Below are 14,263 nucleotides of genomic sequence, written 5' to 3' on the forward strand. Positions count from 1 at the left end.
GCAATACTTCCCCTCTCGCAAGCACGGAGTCTGAGTGTAGCAGAAAATGTTTAATAACATGAAGTAAACGACATCAGCATTAAATTGGAAAAACACCACAAACAGGATTCATAACACAAACCATGAGCAAAAGACCCACCGCAGCAAATTGGGCTGTGTCCTTTCCCTTTGGTTCTTGTATCCAGCAACCCAAAAATCACCCAGAGTCCCCAAAGTCCAACACCCCCAAAGTCTCTTGGGTCCAGCAGCCACCCAAAGTCCCAAAAGTCCAACAACCCCCAAAGTCTCTGTCCCTGGTCAGTGCAGCTCCAGAGTAAAAGGGGGGCACGCAGGGTGTTAAGAGGCACCTTACGTGATCCGAGGCCTGCCGTCTCTCCGTGGGGTTCCACTGCAGCCTTCACCATGAGCCAGTCCACTTCCTGCCATCCCAGGAACTGCTCGGCTCTATGAGCTGCTCCACTCCACTCACCGACCTGTGAGCCGCTCCAGCCGTCCCCGCAAACAGCTCCACTCGCTGTTCCTTGGTACGCTCCAACCGTCCCTGCGAGGCTCTGTGCCGCTTGCTGCTCAGCCAGCTGCTTAGCAATATAGCTTCAGGCTCCCCCACTAGTTAACACAACACTCAGCGATCTCAGCTCTTCAGCTCTTTTGTGATTTCAGCTCATAGTAGGGGAGCCCCAGTGCTGGTGCACCATTGGTCCAAAGCAAATTCAGCTCAGCAGCCTATAACTAGACTCCTAGTGGAATCAAAGTTAGCTCTAACATTCTACAGTGGAGAAAGGAGATGGTGCAATTAGTGTTTCAAGCCCTCAAAGGCTGCCCATACCATCAGGTATAAATACCTGTCCCCATCTTCTCTCAATCCACTGGGTTTTGTAATCCATGCCCCTTGTCAAGCAAGTGCTACTTAGGTAATGGTGAGTCCTTCTGTCATACAACAGCTCCACTGGCCTTGATTCACAGAATCAGGGTAACAAAACTTTATTCTTCCTGCCCCAATAACAGAGAAACTGGAGATCCCACACCAGCCAAAATCACCACTTTCAGTTGCTGTTGTTTCATGCCAGGCGAGTGGGTGTGCCTATGCAAACAAGATCAGCCCCTGGAGTTCTTTTCCACACTCACCATAATTCACCACCAGATGTCAGGGTAGAGCTCATCCTGACTCTGCTTACGTATGTTTTTTTTAATTTGGGGTATACATTTAAGTTGAGCCTCTATTATGGCGTCTTTAAAAAGTTTCCATGCAGCTTGCAGAGATTTCACTTGTGTAGTTCCCCTTTCTGAAATTAAATGCTATAGTGTTGGGCCACTGCGGTGTTTTTCCTGCCACATAAGACTGTGGGGTGCATTACACCTGTATGACAGAGAAAAACAACGTGGACCATGACAAACTTCTATCATGTAGAGCAAAACCAAGGAAAAGAGACAGTACAGGCAGGAGTTTCAAGGAGGGTCAACAAAGCCCTGGGGAAAATGGCCAAGAGCTGGCTCAGAAAAAACAGGTCATACTCTTGAATAATAAAGAGAAACTTATTCTCATGTTTCTTTTGTTTTGTCTCCTTCTGGGGAGAGGATGAGAGAGAATGAATCAAACGTGACAGATGTTAGTCACGTCCCTTAATGCACTACTGGAAGGTGCTCAGGAGTGATGAGAGTGGTATAAAAACTGGTAAAGAATAAAACAGAATTAGCTATTTTCCTCCCCAATCCCTTAGTCAGTATTTAAGAAAATGAATTTGTCTGGCACAAAGCATTTTCATAGGGCAATCCAGCTGCTCAGCTTGTGACAGCCCTCCCCCTGCAATTGACTTTCAATCTCATCCCTTCCTTGGCAGGGGAGTAGAAAGTCCCCAGTCTGGTATAGCAGGGGCTGGGGATGTGTGTCTGGCCTGAAGCATAGTAAGGAGGGTAGGCAGGAGTACCTGGCTCCAGCCCCTCTGCACAAAGATAAGATTTGGGCCCCTAAGATCCTAACTCACTTGCTGGGTCCTGGCACAGAGGGAGAAATGTCACCTTCAGGGTTGAACTGTCAAATATAGAAATAAATTACAGGATTCATGAATATTCATGAGGCAATTCAAACAACCCAAATTAACAAGGACATTAATTACCAAACTGATTAGGCTGTCAATTCCCTTTATTTAGATACATCAACAATTCCCTGCTCATGATGTATCCTACTGAAGACTGCAGAAGTAATCTCAGCGTATCCCTGTAGGAGGCTCCCTAGGGAGCACAGTGAGATCCCAGTTACTTGGGCTGTCAGAGAGCGAGAAAGGGAGTTGCTGTTCAAGTGTCATCTATCCTTTGTACCCATTGGTATTTTTTTTCCCCCTACATCAAGAGCTCCTTCTCAATACTGTCCTGAATAAGGTTGCTGAGCATGCAGTCAAGCTGTCTAAGAACATGCGCTCATTTCCCTGTCCTCCAGATTCCATGCTAACAGCACAGACAGGAGGGCAGTCAGTTTTGCTACAGATGGCCTGCAAATTTTAGGATCTCTTGTCCACTATTCTCCAGACTCCATTTCTGCTGAGATCCCTGGTTGTCCTCTGTCCCCTATGATTTGGGTTATTGCAGCCCCCTTCCCGGCCCCCACTAAGATTCTCCCTTATGCCTCTCTGGCAGCCTCCTCACCTGCCACCTCTGTTGCAGCTCAGGACCCATGTCACAATTTCAGAGTTAACAGTACCTTTGACCTCACTACTGGTCTTTCATGAGGGCACCCACTTAAGGTTTGACACTCCCAGCCACCACACCTCTTGAGAGGAGACTCATGTCTCTCTCTCCAGCAGACCAGTGGGTTTACATTTGCAGTCCCTCTGCACCTCACTGATTTCCCCAGCAAGTCTGACTGGAGTATAGCACCTGTGGTTACCCCTTCTTCAGGGGCCACAACAATGTTTACCAATTACCAACCAGCCCTCACAAAGGAAGATACATTTATTCTTAAAGGTAAAAGCACTACAGAGAAAACATAACAATCAATAAAAGTTCCTCTATGCATGCTAAGAGCTTACCAGAGGTTACCAACCAGCAGTCTGATAGGGCTCTAGCAATCCAAAGTTCTTCCAACCCTTCCACAAGGGTTGGAGCCCTTGAAGTCCTGCTTGTTTGCTGAATCAAAAGAAAGCCTTGTATCAGTTCAAGCTCATCTTTTTATACCAGGAGTGGCCAAACTTACTGACCCTCTGAGCTGCATATGACAATCTTCAGAAGTTCAAGAGCTGGGGTGTGCCTGCCAGGGTCTTGGGACTTCAGCCCTGCTGGGCTCAGGGTTTCAGCCCCGCAATGGGCTGGTGGGGTTAGGGGCTTTTGCTGTGCTGGGTGTGTGTCTTGGGGCTTCTGTCCAGCGGGGTGGGGGTCTTGGTGCTTCAGGAGGTGCCTGCTTGGGCTCAGGGCTTCAGCCCCACTCCTGCTGAAGCTCCAAACCCTGGCAGGTCACCACACAGCACTGAAGCCCCGAGACTACACCCATCCTGCTGGGCAGAAGCCAAAGGCCATGTGTGAGGGGGACACATGGGTCATGTGCCCTCCCTGGTATTTACCACATTTGCTGGCCCCATTCAGTCACATGGTGCCACCGGGCCCCCTTCCTGCACCACAGCTGCTGGAGCCAGCAAGCGGGGAGCTGCAGCTATGGGTAGAGGCAGCATCAGCTGGGAGAACCATTGCTTTTGCTGCTGCCTCTCCACCTGGAGCTAACAGCTAGGAGCTGCAGGAAGGGGCCTGAACCTTTAAATTGTACCTCTCCCCCACACACATACTTTCAGCAGGCACCAGTCATTTCTAAGCCCCTAGCCACACCACTCTGCCTCAGAGCAGGAGCTCCAAGCTCCCCACACCAGTCTGGTAGGCAGAGAATGTGGTGGGGTTGGCTCCATGAGCCGCTGTTTGGCCACCCATGTTTTACACCAAAAGCCCTTGCTTAATCTGTGGAAAACCCAGCTTGAACCAATAATGCAAACCACTCCATTTTCTCCAGGGTGGTTTACAATACCCCAGGGTAAACGCTCCCACTGTTTTTAGTTCGTGGAGGAACTGGGGTAACCTGCCCCTGTGGAATAGAACACAATCATACAGAGAACTTTCATGAATATAATACAGAGGTTGTGACAGGTTCGGTCACAGAGACCCCTGTGGGACTGTCACCTGATGTGTTGAAATTATCTCTGAGCCAGTTTTCTGTGCCAGCTTGGGACTCCAGAACCCTGCCTTGTTGAGCCAGACACACAGACCCAGGTCTGGTCCACGCTCCCAAAGCTGCAGACTTTAACCAAAACTGCTCTGTAGGTCACCTATCTCCAGCACCCAGTTCCCAATTTGATCCAAACCCCAAATAAATCCGTTTTACTCTGTATAAAGCTTATACAGGATAAACTCATAAATTGTCCCCCCCTCTATAATACTGATAGCTGTGCATATCGCTGTTTGCTCCCCCAGATATTAATCACTTACTCTGGGTTAATAAAATCACTTTTGTTTATTAATTAAGTATAAAAAGTAGGATTTAAGTGGTTTCAAGTAATAACAGAACAAAGTAAGTTACCATGCAAAATAAAACAAAACACGCCAGTCTAAGCTTAATACATTAAGAGACTGTTTACAGGTAAATCTCACCCTCCGAGATGTTACAGTGAGCTTCTTTCACAGACTCATTCCTAGTCTGGGCCCAATCCTTTCTCCTTGTACAATCCTTGTTAGTTCCAGCAGGCATCTTAGGTGAAAAGCAGGGTTTTTTCCCCCATGACTGGGACCCTCCTTTGTTCTCTTCCACCCCCTTTTATAGCTCTGGCATAAGGCAGGAATATTTTGTCTCTCTGGATCCCCACCCCTCCTTCTAAATGGAAGAGCACCAGGTTTAAGATGGATTCCACCATTCTTCCTGGGCTAGCTTACAGGAACACAGGAAGGTTTGCAAGTAAACAGAGCCATTTACAACCAACTGTCCTAGTCAATAGGAGCCATCAAGATTCTAAACCAGGGGTCGGCAACCTTTCAGAAGTGGTGTGCTGAGTCTTCATTTATTCACTCTAATTTAAGGTTTCGCGTGCCAGTAATACATTTTAACATTTTTAGAAAGTCTCTTTCTATATGTCTATAATATATAACTAAACTATCATTGTATGTAAAGTAAATAAGGTTTTTAAAATGTTTAAGAAGCTTCATGTAAAATTAAATTAAAATGCAGAGCCCCCTGGACCTGGTGGCCAGGACCTGGGCAGTATGAGTGCCACTGAAAATCAGCTTGCGTGCCGCCTTCAGCACACGTGCCATAGGTTGCCTACCCCTGTTCTAAACCATCATCAATGGCCCACACTCTGCATAATTACAATAGGACTTCAGAGTTATACTTTCTATTTCTAGCTTCAGATACATGAATGATACATATAAATAGGATGAACATAGTAGATTATAAGATCAAGAGACCTTTTGCATAAAGCATATTCCAGTTACATCATATTTACACTCATAAGTATATTTGCATAAAACATTATGGAGTGCAAAGTCACAGTGGTGGCCAGAGATATGGTCTGGGATTGCAATATCTGCTATATCCCCACTGACTCCATGCAGTGTCTTCCCTGTCCAGCACAGGAAGCCCTCAGACCCCAAGGTCCCTCCGTGCCCAGAGGGCCAACAGAAGAGGATCAAGTGCAGGCAGGGAAGAGGTGCAGGGAGTGAGGATAGTCCCCGTCCCTCAATCCAGCCCTCTGGCCTGTACACAGTGCCTGGGCCCACCTCAGGGTATATATTTGGGGGCGGGGAGGTTGTCACACCAGAATTACCAGACACTCAGCCAAACCACTGCAGGAGTGCCCGCAGGCCTAGAGGAGGCGCTGCGGGCACAGACAGGGAGAAGCTGCAAGGCCGTGACTGGGGGCACGTTTGCACCAATTGCTTGGCTCACAGGCTCCCCCAGGGCCCTTCCCTCCTGCGGGACACACAGCCCAGCCCACGCTGCTCCGCGGGCCTCTCCCCCAGCCTGCCCCGCCCGGCGCCGCCGGCAGCGAGCCCCCCCCGGGCTCCGCAATGGGGCCGCTCTGCACGGCTGGGAAGAGGCGGGACCACGCCCTGTCGCTCGGCAGCAGGAAACGCTGTCAATCAACCGACAGTCAATTATTCATAAACCTCATGAATATTCAACAGATATGGCCGCTCCGAGCGGAAATGACATCACGGTCTAGGAACTCGAGTTATTTCCGCTTCTGAAAGCGGAGTATCATCCGCTGTCAAAAAATCGTTATTTCAGCCCTTACTTCCGGCCTGGAGTCACCCCTTCGCCGACCTCGTTAACTACTTCCGGCAGGAAAATCTCACCTCGTCCTCAAAGGTTGCTGATGTTCTGATTTGTCTTAGGTGATTCCCGCCTTTCCGCGGTTGGCGCTATTGCTGGTCCACTGCGGTGCGAGCGCTGCCTCCGTCTTCCGTGCCCATGATTAGCACTTCCGATTTGCAAGTCCATTCATTCATTTCCTTCTGCACTGCAAAAGTATCTGTTTATGACGTCAGTTCCGACCTTTCTAGAGCCCCGGACGTGCCAAAACACGCCCCGCCTCCTGAACCGGAAGCGACTTGCCGCTCCCCTTTCCGGTAAGGAGGTTGCTGTCGCCGCTGGAGCCGGGGTCGGGGTCGCAGCTGGGGGGTGGTGTCCGGTAATCGGCGGTGGGCGAGACCAAGAGAGACCCGTGGCAAGGGTACTTCCGGGTTTGAATGACCCGGAAGCGGAAGCGGGGAGGCTTGATTGGGTGTCGGTGCAGAGTGCCGTCAGCCTCTGGGCTCCGCCGCGCGGGGATTGAGATTCCGGATCGTGTCGGCCCCTCCCTCGGGCTCGGCCGCTGCACAGCTGGGGCTCGGTGCCCGCGGGGGGGCGGGCTGAGGGCTCCCCCCGGGGGCGGACACTGCCCGCGTGGGCGGGGCTGCCCCCCTGTGGGATGTGTGCGCGCGGGGTGGTCCCCTTTTCCTTGTGGCCGGGCCCCTGCGCTGGCTGCGGGGCGCGTCCCTCTCCCCCCACCAACGCCGCCATGCAGCCCCCCGAGCCCTGGTTTCGCCAACGCGTCCAGTAACGCTGGTAGTTTGTTCGCAGAAACAGCCCTGGAAGGAGGAGAAATGCAAGAGGAGGGAGAGTGAGAGGGAGAGGGGGTAAGAAACTTCCAGGAAAATGCGGGGAGCTGCGGGTATGATTCAGTACTGGCTGCCCCCGCCCCGCCCCTTTTCTGTATGGTGGCCCTAGTGCCCAGCTCTGGGATCTTCTTCTGGGAGTTAGTTCCGGTCCAGGGACTGACCTGTTCAAGGGTTGGCTATAGGGTGCTTCACCTCTAGGGCATCACTTCCTCTTTAGCTTCAAGGTATGGGGGAGGTGGGATTGGATGTCTGAGGGAATGCCGTGAAGATTGTTAACCTCTAGTGTATTAATAGTGGTTGGGGAAGGAGAATCCAGTTCTTTTTTCTCCACTATGATTAGGTTATTGATGGCATGGAACCAAATAATGGCTTTTCAGATTGTTACATAGAATTCCTTAATTCTTCTTCCTCAGAACTCTGTGAAGATGCTTTTGCATCTCATCAAATGCCCTGTGTTCAATGTGTGTTCATCATCATGAATTGTTTCCAGCATCACTTGGGCCTAAAACTTCCCCACCATGAAATCAGGTCTTGTACAGATATAATGATGCGTTAGGTACCACTCCCGTGTGTCATCCTCAGGTTTTTTTTTTTATTATTATAAAGTTGGAAATGGAACATCACAATAAATAAATAAACTGTGTGAAAGTAAGGAAAATTATATTTAAAGTCTACTTTACCTATTCTTGCATATTTAGCCTTAATTGTACCCCCTTGTACACACCACTTCTCCACTCTAAGTCCTTGCTATGCTTTTCATGTATGTGCCAGTGATTCAGTGCAGTAACTCCATGAAATGTAAGCCCGGCCTGTGAAGTGTGTGAATCTGTGAGAGCCATAGTGGTGATACCTTGTCCCTCATGATAAGCAGTAATCAAATTCTCTTGTTTGTTCAATTGCTTGTTCAGTGCATGTGAATTTGGCCTGTACATGGAAGGTATTGTTTCTGGTTTATATCAGGAGGGCACGTTGACATCTGTCTGATACTAGACTGGTGAATGGGAAGAAGGTCCCATCTGTGGCCTGTTTGTGGAAGCTGAGATGATGAAGGCTCTTCAGTGGGATCATGCTGTGGTACAGGGTTGAAGCTCCATCCCGTATGTGATAGTGGTAGAGCAATTGGAAAGGTTACATGCAGAGTTCTGGTAAAGTAAGTGTGAGCGGTGTTAAGGGGGTGGGATGATGACTAGGGATTCATATTTCCAAAAGGGTTATTAGACTACAATGGGTGGCTAGCTGTAGGTAGGAGGACAGAAGTCTGTTGGAGGAACTTTATCTTCAACTTTCCTCATTTTAAAGGGTTGGCATGCTGCTGAAATTGCATGAAATCTTCTGTTGTGACTACTCCCCCTCTTCCCCACCCTGCAGTTCATAATAACTTTGTCAAGCTTTCACCTTTTAAACTGAATTTTTCCAAGCCTCAGCTCTCCCAAAATATGAAGGGTTTTGGGGGTTAGCCATATTTTGAGAACCAGTACAGTGGAAAATATACTTTTGCCTTTATAAATAAAATTGTGACTATATAACGACTCTAATAGTGGACTAGTTGGGGGTAGGAAGTTATTGATTGTCGCCATCAACATTGGTTTGGCTTTGAGTTTGAAAACTGAATTGCTTTTAGCTATCTTCCAATTTTCTAAATGAAAGAAGTGTAAGTAAGTGTGTGTGGCAAAATCAAGATTTTACTTAATTTTATGAGCCCTTGTCTTCTACACCTAAAACTTTACAGGTGAAACAGTGGGAATCTGGTACCACCATCAACTTTGTTTGCATAGTGCATAAAAACCTCAATATTGTATTGTACAAATCCAATTTCATTTTGGTTTTAAGATTCTATCTGGGCAAATAGTGAAGGTACTTAAATCTTGTGGGGGTTTTTTAAATGCCTTGGGAAACTATAGAAATGCCATAGTCACAAAATGCATTAACTCTGCCCCCTCATATACTTGCATTATGATTATGTTCTGTCATGTAATTAGGCTTTAATGTACACAGGCCCCTGCTTCAGTCATGGGCTGAGTGGTATTAAGGAAATGAAGATGAGATGGCTTCTGTAACTCCCTCATGTTCTGGACCAGGTTATGATTGAATAACAATAGTGTAAATCCGAAGTAATTCAATCAAAATCTATTAATTTGCAGTGAATTTATATTGGAGTAGCTAAGAACAAAATTTGGCCTTTAAGTATACTTGTTGGACAGTAGGTAATGAATGAGGCAAGGGTGGGTTCACTACACAGAAAGGAAGTAGTTCATTTAAAAAAATTACAAGTAATTGGGTTTATTTAAAATTCTTTGATTTTTGGCTGATATATAGGAATTGTGGTGTGTACAGCGTACATCTTCATTTTGGTTTTATTACCCTTTTTAAAAATGTCGTCTTTCTACATTATTCATTGCACACTGCTCAGCAACCTGTCTATTCAATGAGATGGGGCCTACAGAAAAATAATATGTGGGCATGTAATTAAAGACTGTATTTCATAACTGATGTAGAAATGTAGCAGGTTGAGGCTGCACTGGTAACCTTACCCTAGAAACTTTCTAACTATGAGCATCTCACTTTTCAAACTTAATGTTCTCCAAATGTAGTTTTCATTTAATGGAATTTAATTATCAAGTGATCAACATATATTTAATTATCAACATATATTTGAGTGAATAGTCTAAGCCTTCACTCTATCATAACACATTTTTTGTATATGAATGTTCATAGTTTTTAAATAGTCATTTCATTGGTGTTGAAAGCTTTGCCAGTTGAGCATATCGCAGGGAGTGGATTTTTTATGTCTCTCCCAATTGCTGTGCTCATAGAGGTGAAGCTCCTCCAGTCTGGAGAGGGCTGCCATTTGGTCTCTGGCCTGGTCTACACTTAAACATTAGGTCAGTATAGCTACATTGGTCAAGGGTGTGAAAAATCCATTCCTCTGACGGACATAGCTAAGCTGACCTAACCCTCAGTGAAGATGCAGTTCTGGTGGTGGAAGAATGCTTCTGTTGACATAGCTACCATTGTTAGGGGAGGTTGTGTTCCTACACCAATGGAAAACCCCTTTCTGTTGATGTAAGCTGCAGCTACACAACCGGGTTATGCTGGCATAGCTGTGCTGAGGTAGCTAGGATGGTGTAGTCTCTGCAGTGTAGACATAGCCTCAGGTTGGCTTGAGAGCTGGGGTTGGGCAGCAGTGACTTGAGGGGTGGTGGTATATGATTGTGTGCCCAAAACATGGCTGAAGGATGGTACTAAAAGGGGGGTGGCATAGTGAGTCACTTCTTCACCCCTTTTGGAAGGAGGGGGAATGTGGAAATCAGGACTCCTGGGTTCTCTTCCCAGGGGAGGGCAGTGGAGTCTGCTTGGACTCCAGGATCCTTAGATTCTGTTTTAGGCTTTCCCATGGGAGTGGGGTCCAGTGTATTAGAGCAGTAGGAAACAGGAAATTGGGAGTCCTGGATTTTATTTCTTGATCATCTGTTGGCTCACTATGTTATCTTGGGCAAATCTGTTTCCCTCCCTGTCTCTTCCCCCTGTGTAACACTATGCTAACATTCTCCTGCTACCTGCGGATGAGGGGTAGTTAGTGCCTGACTTTATGTTAAGATGAAGGGGCAGGGGCAGGCAGGATCTGGAATTCACACTGGTTGGGGGTTGGATTATGTGCAATGTTGTGAGAATTTGTTTCCACCTGTGAGGGTCATGGTTGCAGAAACAAAACCCACCCACCCCTTCCCCACAGGGGAAATTAGTCATCTTTGGGGTGGGGGACTAGCTTCAGTCAGGAGGTAATTGAGAGGAACCTAGTCCTGGGTGAGTGGTGAGAAGCAGCCTCTTTTCCTTGCTGGGAGACAGGGTCTTGGCAGAAAGATCAGAAGAGGGGCCATGTTGCTTAGTATAAAAAGGGAGATCCCACAGGGGTCACTGCATTAGGCTGAGCCAGTTCCTTATCACACTCTTTGGGTTTAATGTTTTTCTTTTACATGTGTTTCTGTCTCCCTTTCCTTGTCTTCCCCCCTCTGCCCAGCTAGGATGGAAGAATCTCATTTCAACTCCTCCCCGTACTTCTGGCCAGCAGCGCCCACAGTCTCGGGACAGGTAAGGGCCTTTTCTCTTCCACCATGGTCTGTTTGGTTCTGCTCCTTGCTGGGACCAGAGTGCTCCTGACCTATTTCCTACAGTGCCTACTGCTGGGAGGTGTCAATTCTGGGGTATTCTAAAAGAACTCTTTCACACTCATGTAGATCGAGAATACCATGTTCATTAACAAGATGAAGGAGCAGCTATTGCCCCCAGAAAAGGGCTGCAGCCTGGCTCCCCCCCACTACCCCACCCTGCTGACGGTACCCACCTCTGTCGCCCTACCCACCGGCATCTCCATGGATTCAGACACCAAGTCGGAGCAGCTGACCCCGCACAGCCAAGCCCCCGTGACCCAGAACATCACCGTGGTGCCAGTGCAGTCTGCCGGGCTCATGACAGCAGGTAGGGAGCACCATGGGGTGTGGAGGAATGGAAGGGTAATCTCAGCATCTTAAGGGAATGAAGTGCGTAGGGTTCTGAATGTGTTTTTCTTTTGGGGCTGTAGATTGACTCAGGTCTTGGATAGCAGATGGCATGGGGGGTCCTGGCCATACCTCTCTTAATTGTGCCCAGTGTACTTCTGGTGTTTCTCCTCTCCAGGTATTGCTGAGCATTTGACTTCTAATATAGGACAGTGGGATGGAATAGGGAAGATAGCTACTGTTCCTTGTGGATCAGGGTTAAAAATGGATTTTGAGGCCGCACTTTATTGGGGTGGGGGATCTGAAGGGTGATTGGACCCTGCCCCTGATGTCTGGAGGGGCTGATCTCTGAGCTCTTTCCCCTTTCTTTTCCTGCAGGTCCTGGCCTGGTGATTACTTCCCACTCGGGTTCCCTGGTGACCACAGCCTCCTCTGCCCAAACCTTCCCCATCTCAGCCCCAATGATTGTCTCTGCACTACCCCCTGGCTCCCAGGCTGCCCTCCAGGTGGTGCCTGACCTGTCGAAGAAGGTGATAACCTCCCTTTCTGAAGGTGGGGGTGGGGGAGTTGCCCCTAAACCTCCCCGGGGCCGGAAGAAGAAGAGACTGCAGGAGTCGGGGCTGCCAGAGATGAGCGATCCATTTGTGCTGTCAAACGAGGATGATGAGGACCAGCACAAGGATGGCAAGACATACAGGTGGGGAGTGGGGCTCAACCATGGCTGTTTCACTGCGTGGGGTGGGGGAAGCGGTTACATGGGAAAGAGGAGATTTGTGCTTTCTCCCTGTGAAGTCCCAATGTGCAGACACTTTCAGCTGCAGAAAGAGTTGAGATTTCATCTCCTTTTCTCTTTTAACAAATCAGGCAAATTAAAAAGTGCAGATCAATCTGATTTTAAGGATTGCTGCAATGTCAGGAAGTAATGCTCCTGGAGCAGCTGGTTAATGAGTCTAATTAATCTAAACCTCACCTGATGTCACAGCTGTGTAGTGTGTTGACTGTACTGCAGGGTGTAGTACCACTTGCTGCAACTAGGAGCTGCAGTACACCTGCTTGCAACTGGGGTGGGACTCCTGCATCTGCAGTACATAGACCCCAGACAGCAGTGAGCAAGAAATAGATTTCTGTGGGGTAATTTCAGGTCACATGCTCCCTGGTGGCTCTGCTCCTACTCTTCCACCCCAGCAAAAGGTTGAGGGATTTCTGAGCTAGGGGTTGGAGTGTTTGAGACTGGAGGTGGGTGTCAGATAAGGGCTGGGGGAGAGTTATGAGCCCAGAGATGCATTTTCTGAGCTTGGGAGGGGTGTGTCTTTTATGTTTATGAGGGATTGGTGGGAGCGGGGACTGGTTCTGAGCTGTGGAGAGGATAAGTAGGAAGAGGAGAGGGTCTCAGTCTGAGGGATGGTAGAGTGTAGGTGTTTCTGAAAAGGTGAACATTGAATGTTGTTGAGGAGGCCGGGGGTGTTTCTGAGCTGAGTGGGTTGGGTTGACAGGGCTGAATGGGAAGGTGAATAGTGGTAAGTAGAGTTTGGGAGAGCTGAAGAGGTCATAAGGCTAAATATTTTCTGCCACCCTGGCCTTTACAGCAGTGTCCCAGTTCTGTATTTGGAGTGGGAGAGGGAAGTGGTGGTGGGGCTCTTTTCCCCACTTCCTTACTAACCTTCTTTAATCCCTTAACAAAGCCTGTCCTTTGGGCTTCTCTGGATAGTTTTTGTACCAGTATAACTCAATTGCTGTAAGCTATTTCAGTACAAGCACCTTTTGCTGTATAACTGTGTCCAAGCTGGGGCTTGTATCACTTTAACTATACTGATATGTTAAATTGATACAAAAACTTGATGTGAAGCCAGCCCTTTGACCAATGTCCTAGTTTTTCACTTTGAAAATATGATCAACCTGCAGGAGGTGTGGGGCAGTTTGCTACTTGCAGCCCCACCATTTATTTTGGGCATCGACCACGACTCAAGCGTCATACGTTCTGGGTCGCTAGTTAGGTTGTTGAAGGTGTATTTATAAAGGATGCACTTGGCAGTGAACACTAGAATTAAAGCTATACCAGGACTTTAATTATAGCCCTGTTTGCTTGTAAGTCTGAAAAATGCTTCTAAGCAGGTGGAATGACTCCGCAAAAACCTCTGTGCAAAGTTTGGGCTTTTCCCTCACGGGCCAATGTTTGGAACAAAGGAAAATGAGTTGATAATCAGATACCAGTAACCAGACTGAACTCTACAATGGGCAGATTTCTGTGGGTGTGGAACCTACCTCCTCTCCCACGTCCCAAACAGCCCTTCCTCGAGCACTTGTGCAAGGGGAGAGGGAAACTGAGGTGAGGTTCACTGGTGATCAGGTAGTAGCTCTGCCTCCTTTGCAGTCTCTTTGCTGCCATTTTCCATGCTTACTCTCAGCCCAAAGGTAGATTTTTTTTTTTTGAAATTTTGAGCAAAATCTTATCTTCTATTTGAGCTGTGGCAGAGAAGGAAAAAATGTAACTTTTCCCTCTGTAAAAATCACATATAGTGCAAATATGGCCAAACTTTCCAAGGTGGAACTTTCCAAGTGGCTCATTCATTGAGGACTCCTGGGTTCTGTTCCTTGCTCTAGTGGGGTTTCTATAGTGCTCATTGCTATAGTATCAAAGT

At 47.8% G+C, this 14,263-nt stretch overlaps 1 protein-coding gene and 1 long non-coding RNA gene across 23 annotated transcripts in view; one reads left to right on the forward strand and one right to left on the reverse strand.

The window, feature by feature from the left end:
* Positions 1 to 35: 35 nt before the first annotated feature.
* On the reverse strand, positions 36 to 6,464 carry LOC122174154 (uncharacterized). Of its 3 annotated transcripts, XR_010598904.1 has the most exons (5): positions 6,325 to 6,464; positions 3,024 to 3,120; positions 1,983 to 2,029; positions 1,126 to 1,357; positions 36 to 766 (listed from the first exon to the last, which is right to left on the reverse strand). It is a non-coding gene; the product is annotated as an uncharacterized LOC122174154 (long non-coding RNA). The 3 variants fall into 3 exon arrangements; XR_010598903.1 differs by lacking the exon at positions 1,983 to 2,029; XR_006175586.2 differs by lacking the exons at positions 1,126 to 1,357; positions 1,983 to 2,029.
* ZNF384 (zinc finger protein 384) overlaps positions 6,202 to 14,263 on the forward strand; it is a 33,744-nt gene continuing 25,682 nt past the window's right edge. For 2 of the 20 annotated variants that reach the window (XM_008174631.4, XM_065585629.1), the window contains exons 1-5: positions 6,594 to 6,701; positions 8,089 to 8,278; positions 11,147 to 11,217; positions 11,364 to 11,604; positions 12,003 to 12,321. In XM_008174631.4, the coding sequence (XP_008172853.1) occupies positions 11,152 to 11,217; positions 11,364 to 11,604; positions 12,003 to 12,321 (626 nt within the window). In that variant the 5' untranslated portion in view covers positions 6,594 to 6,701; positions 8,089 to 8,278; positions 11,147 to 11,151. The other 18 variants (XM_065585601.1, XM_065585638.1, XM_065585588.1 and 15 more) reach the window with 17 other exon arrangements.

The sequence above is a fragment of the Chrysemys picta genome, chromosome 1 (genome assembly GCF_011386835.1).
Source record: "Chrysemys picta bellii isolate R12L10 chromosome 1, ASM1138683v2, whole genome shotgun sequence".
NCBI classification, from domain to species: domain Eukaryota; kingdom Metazoa; phylum Chordata; order Testudines; family Emydidae; genus Chrysemys; species Chrysemys picta.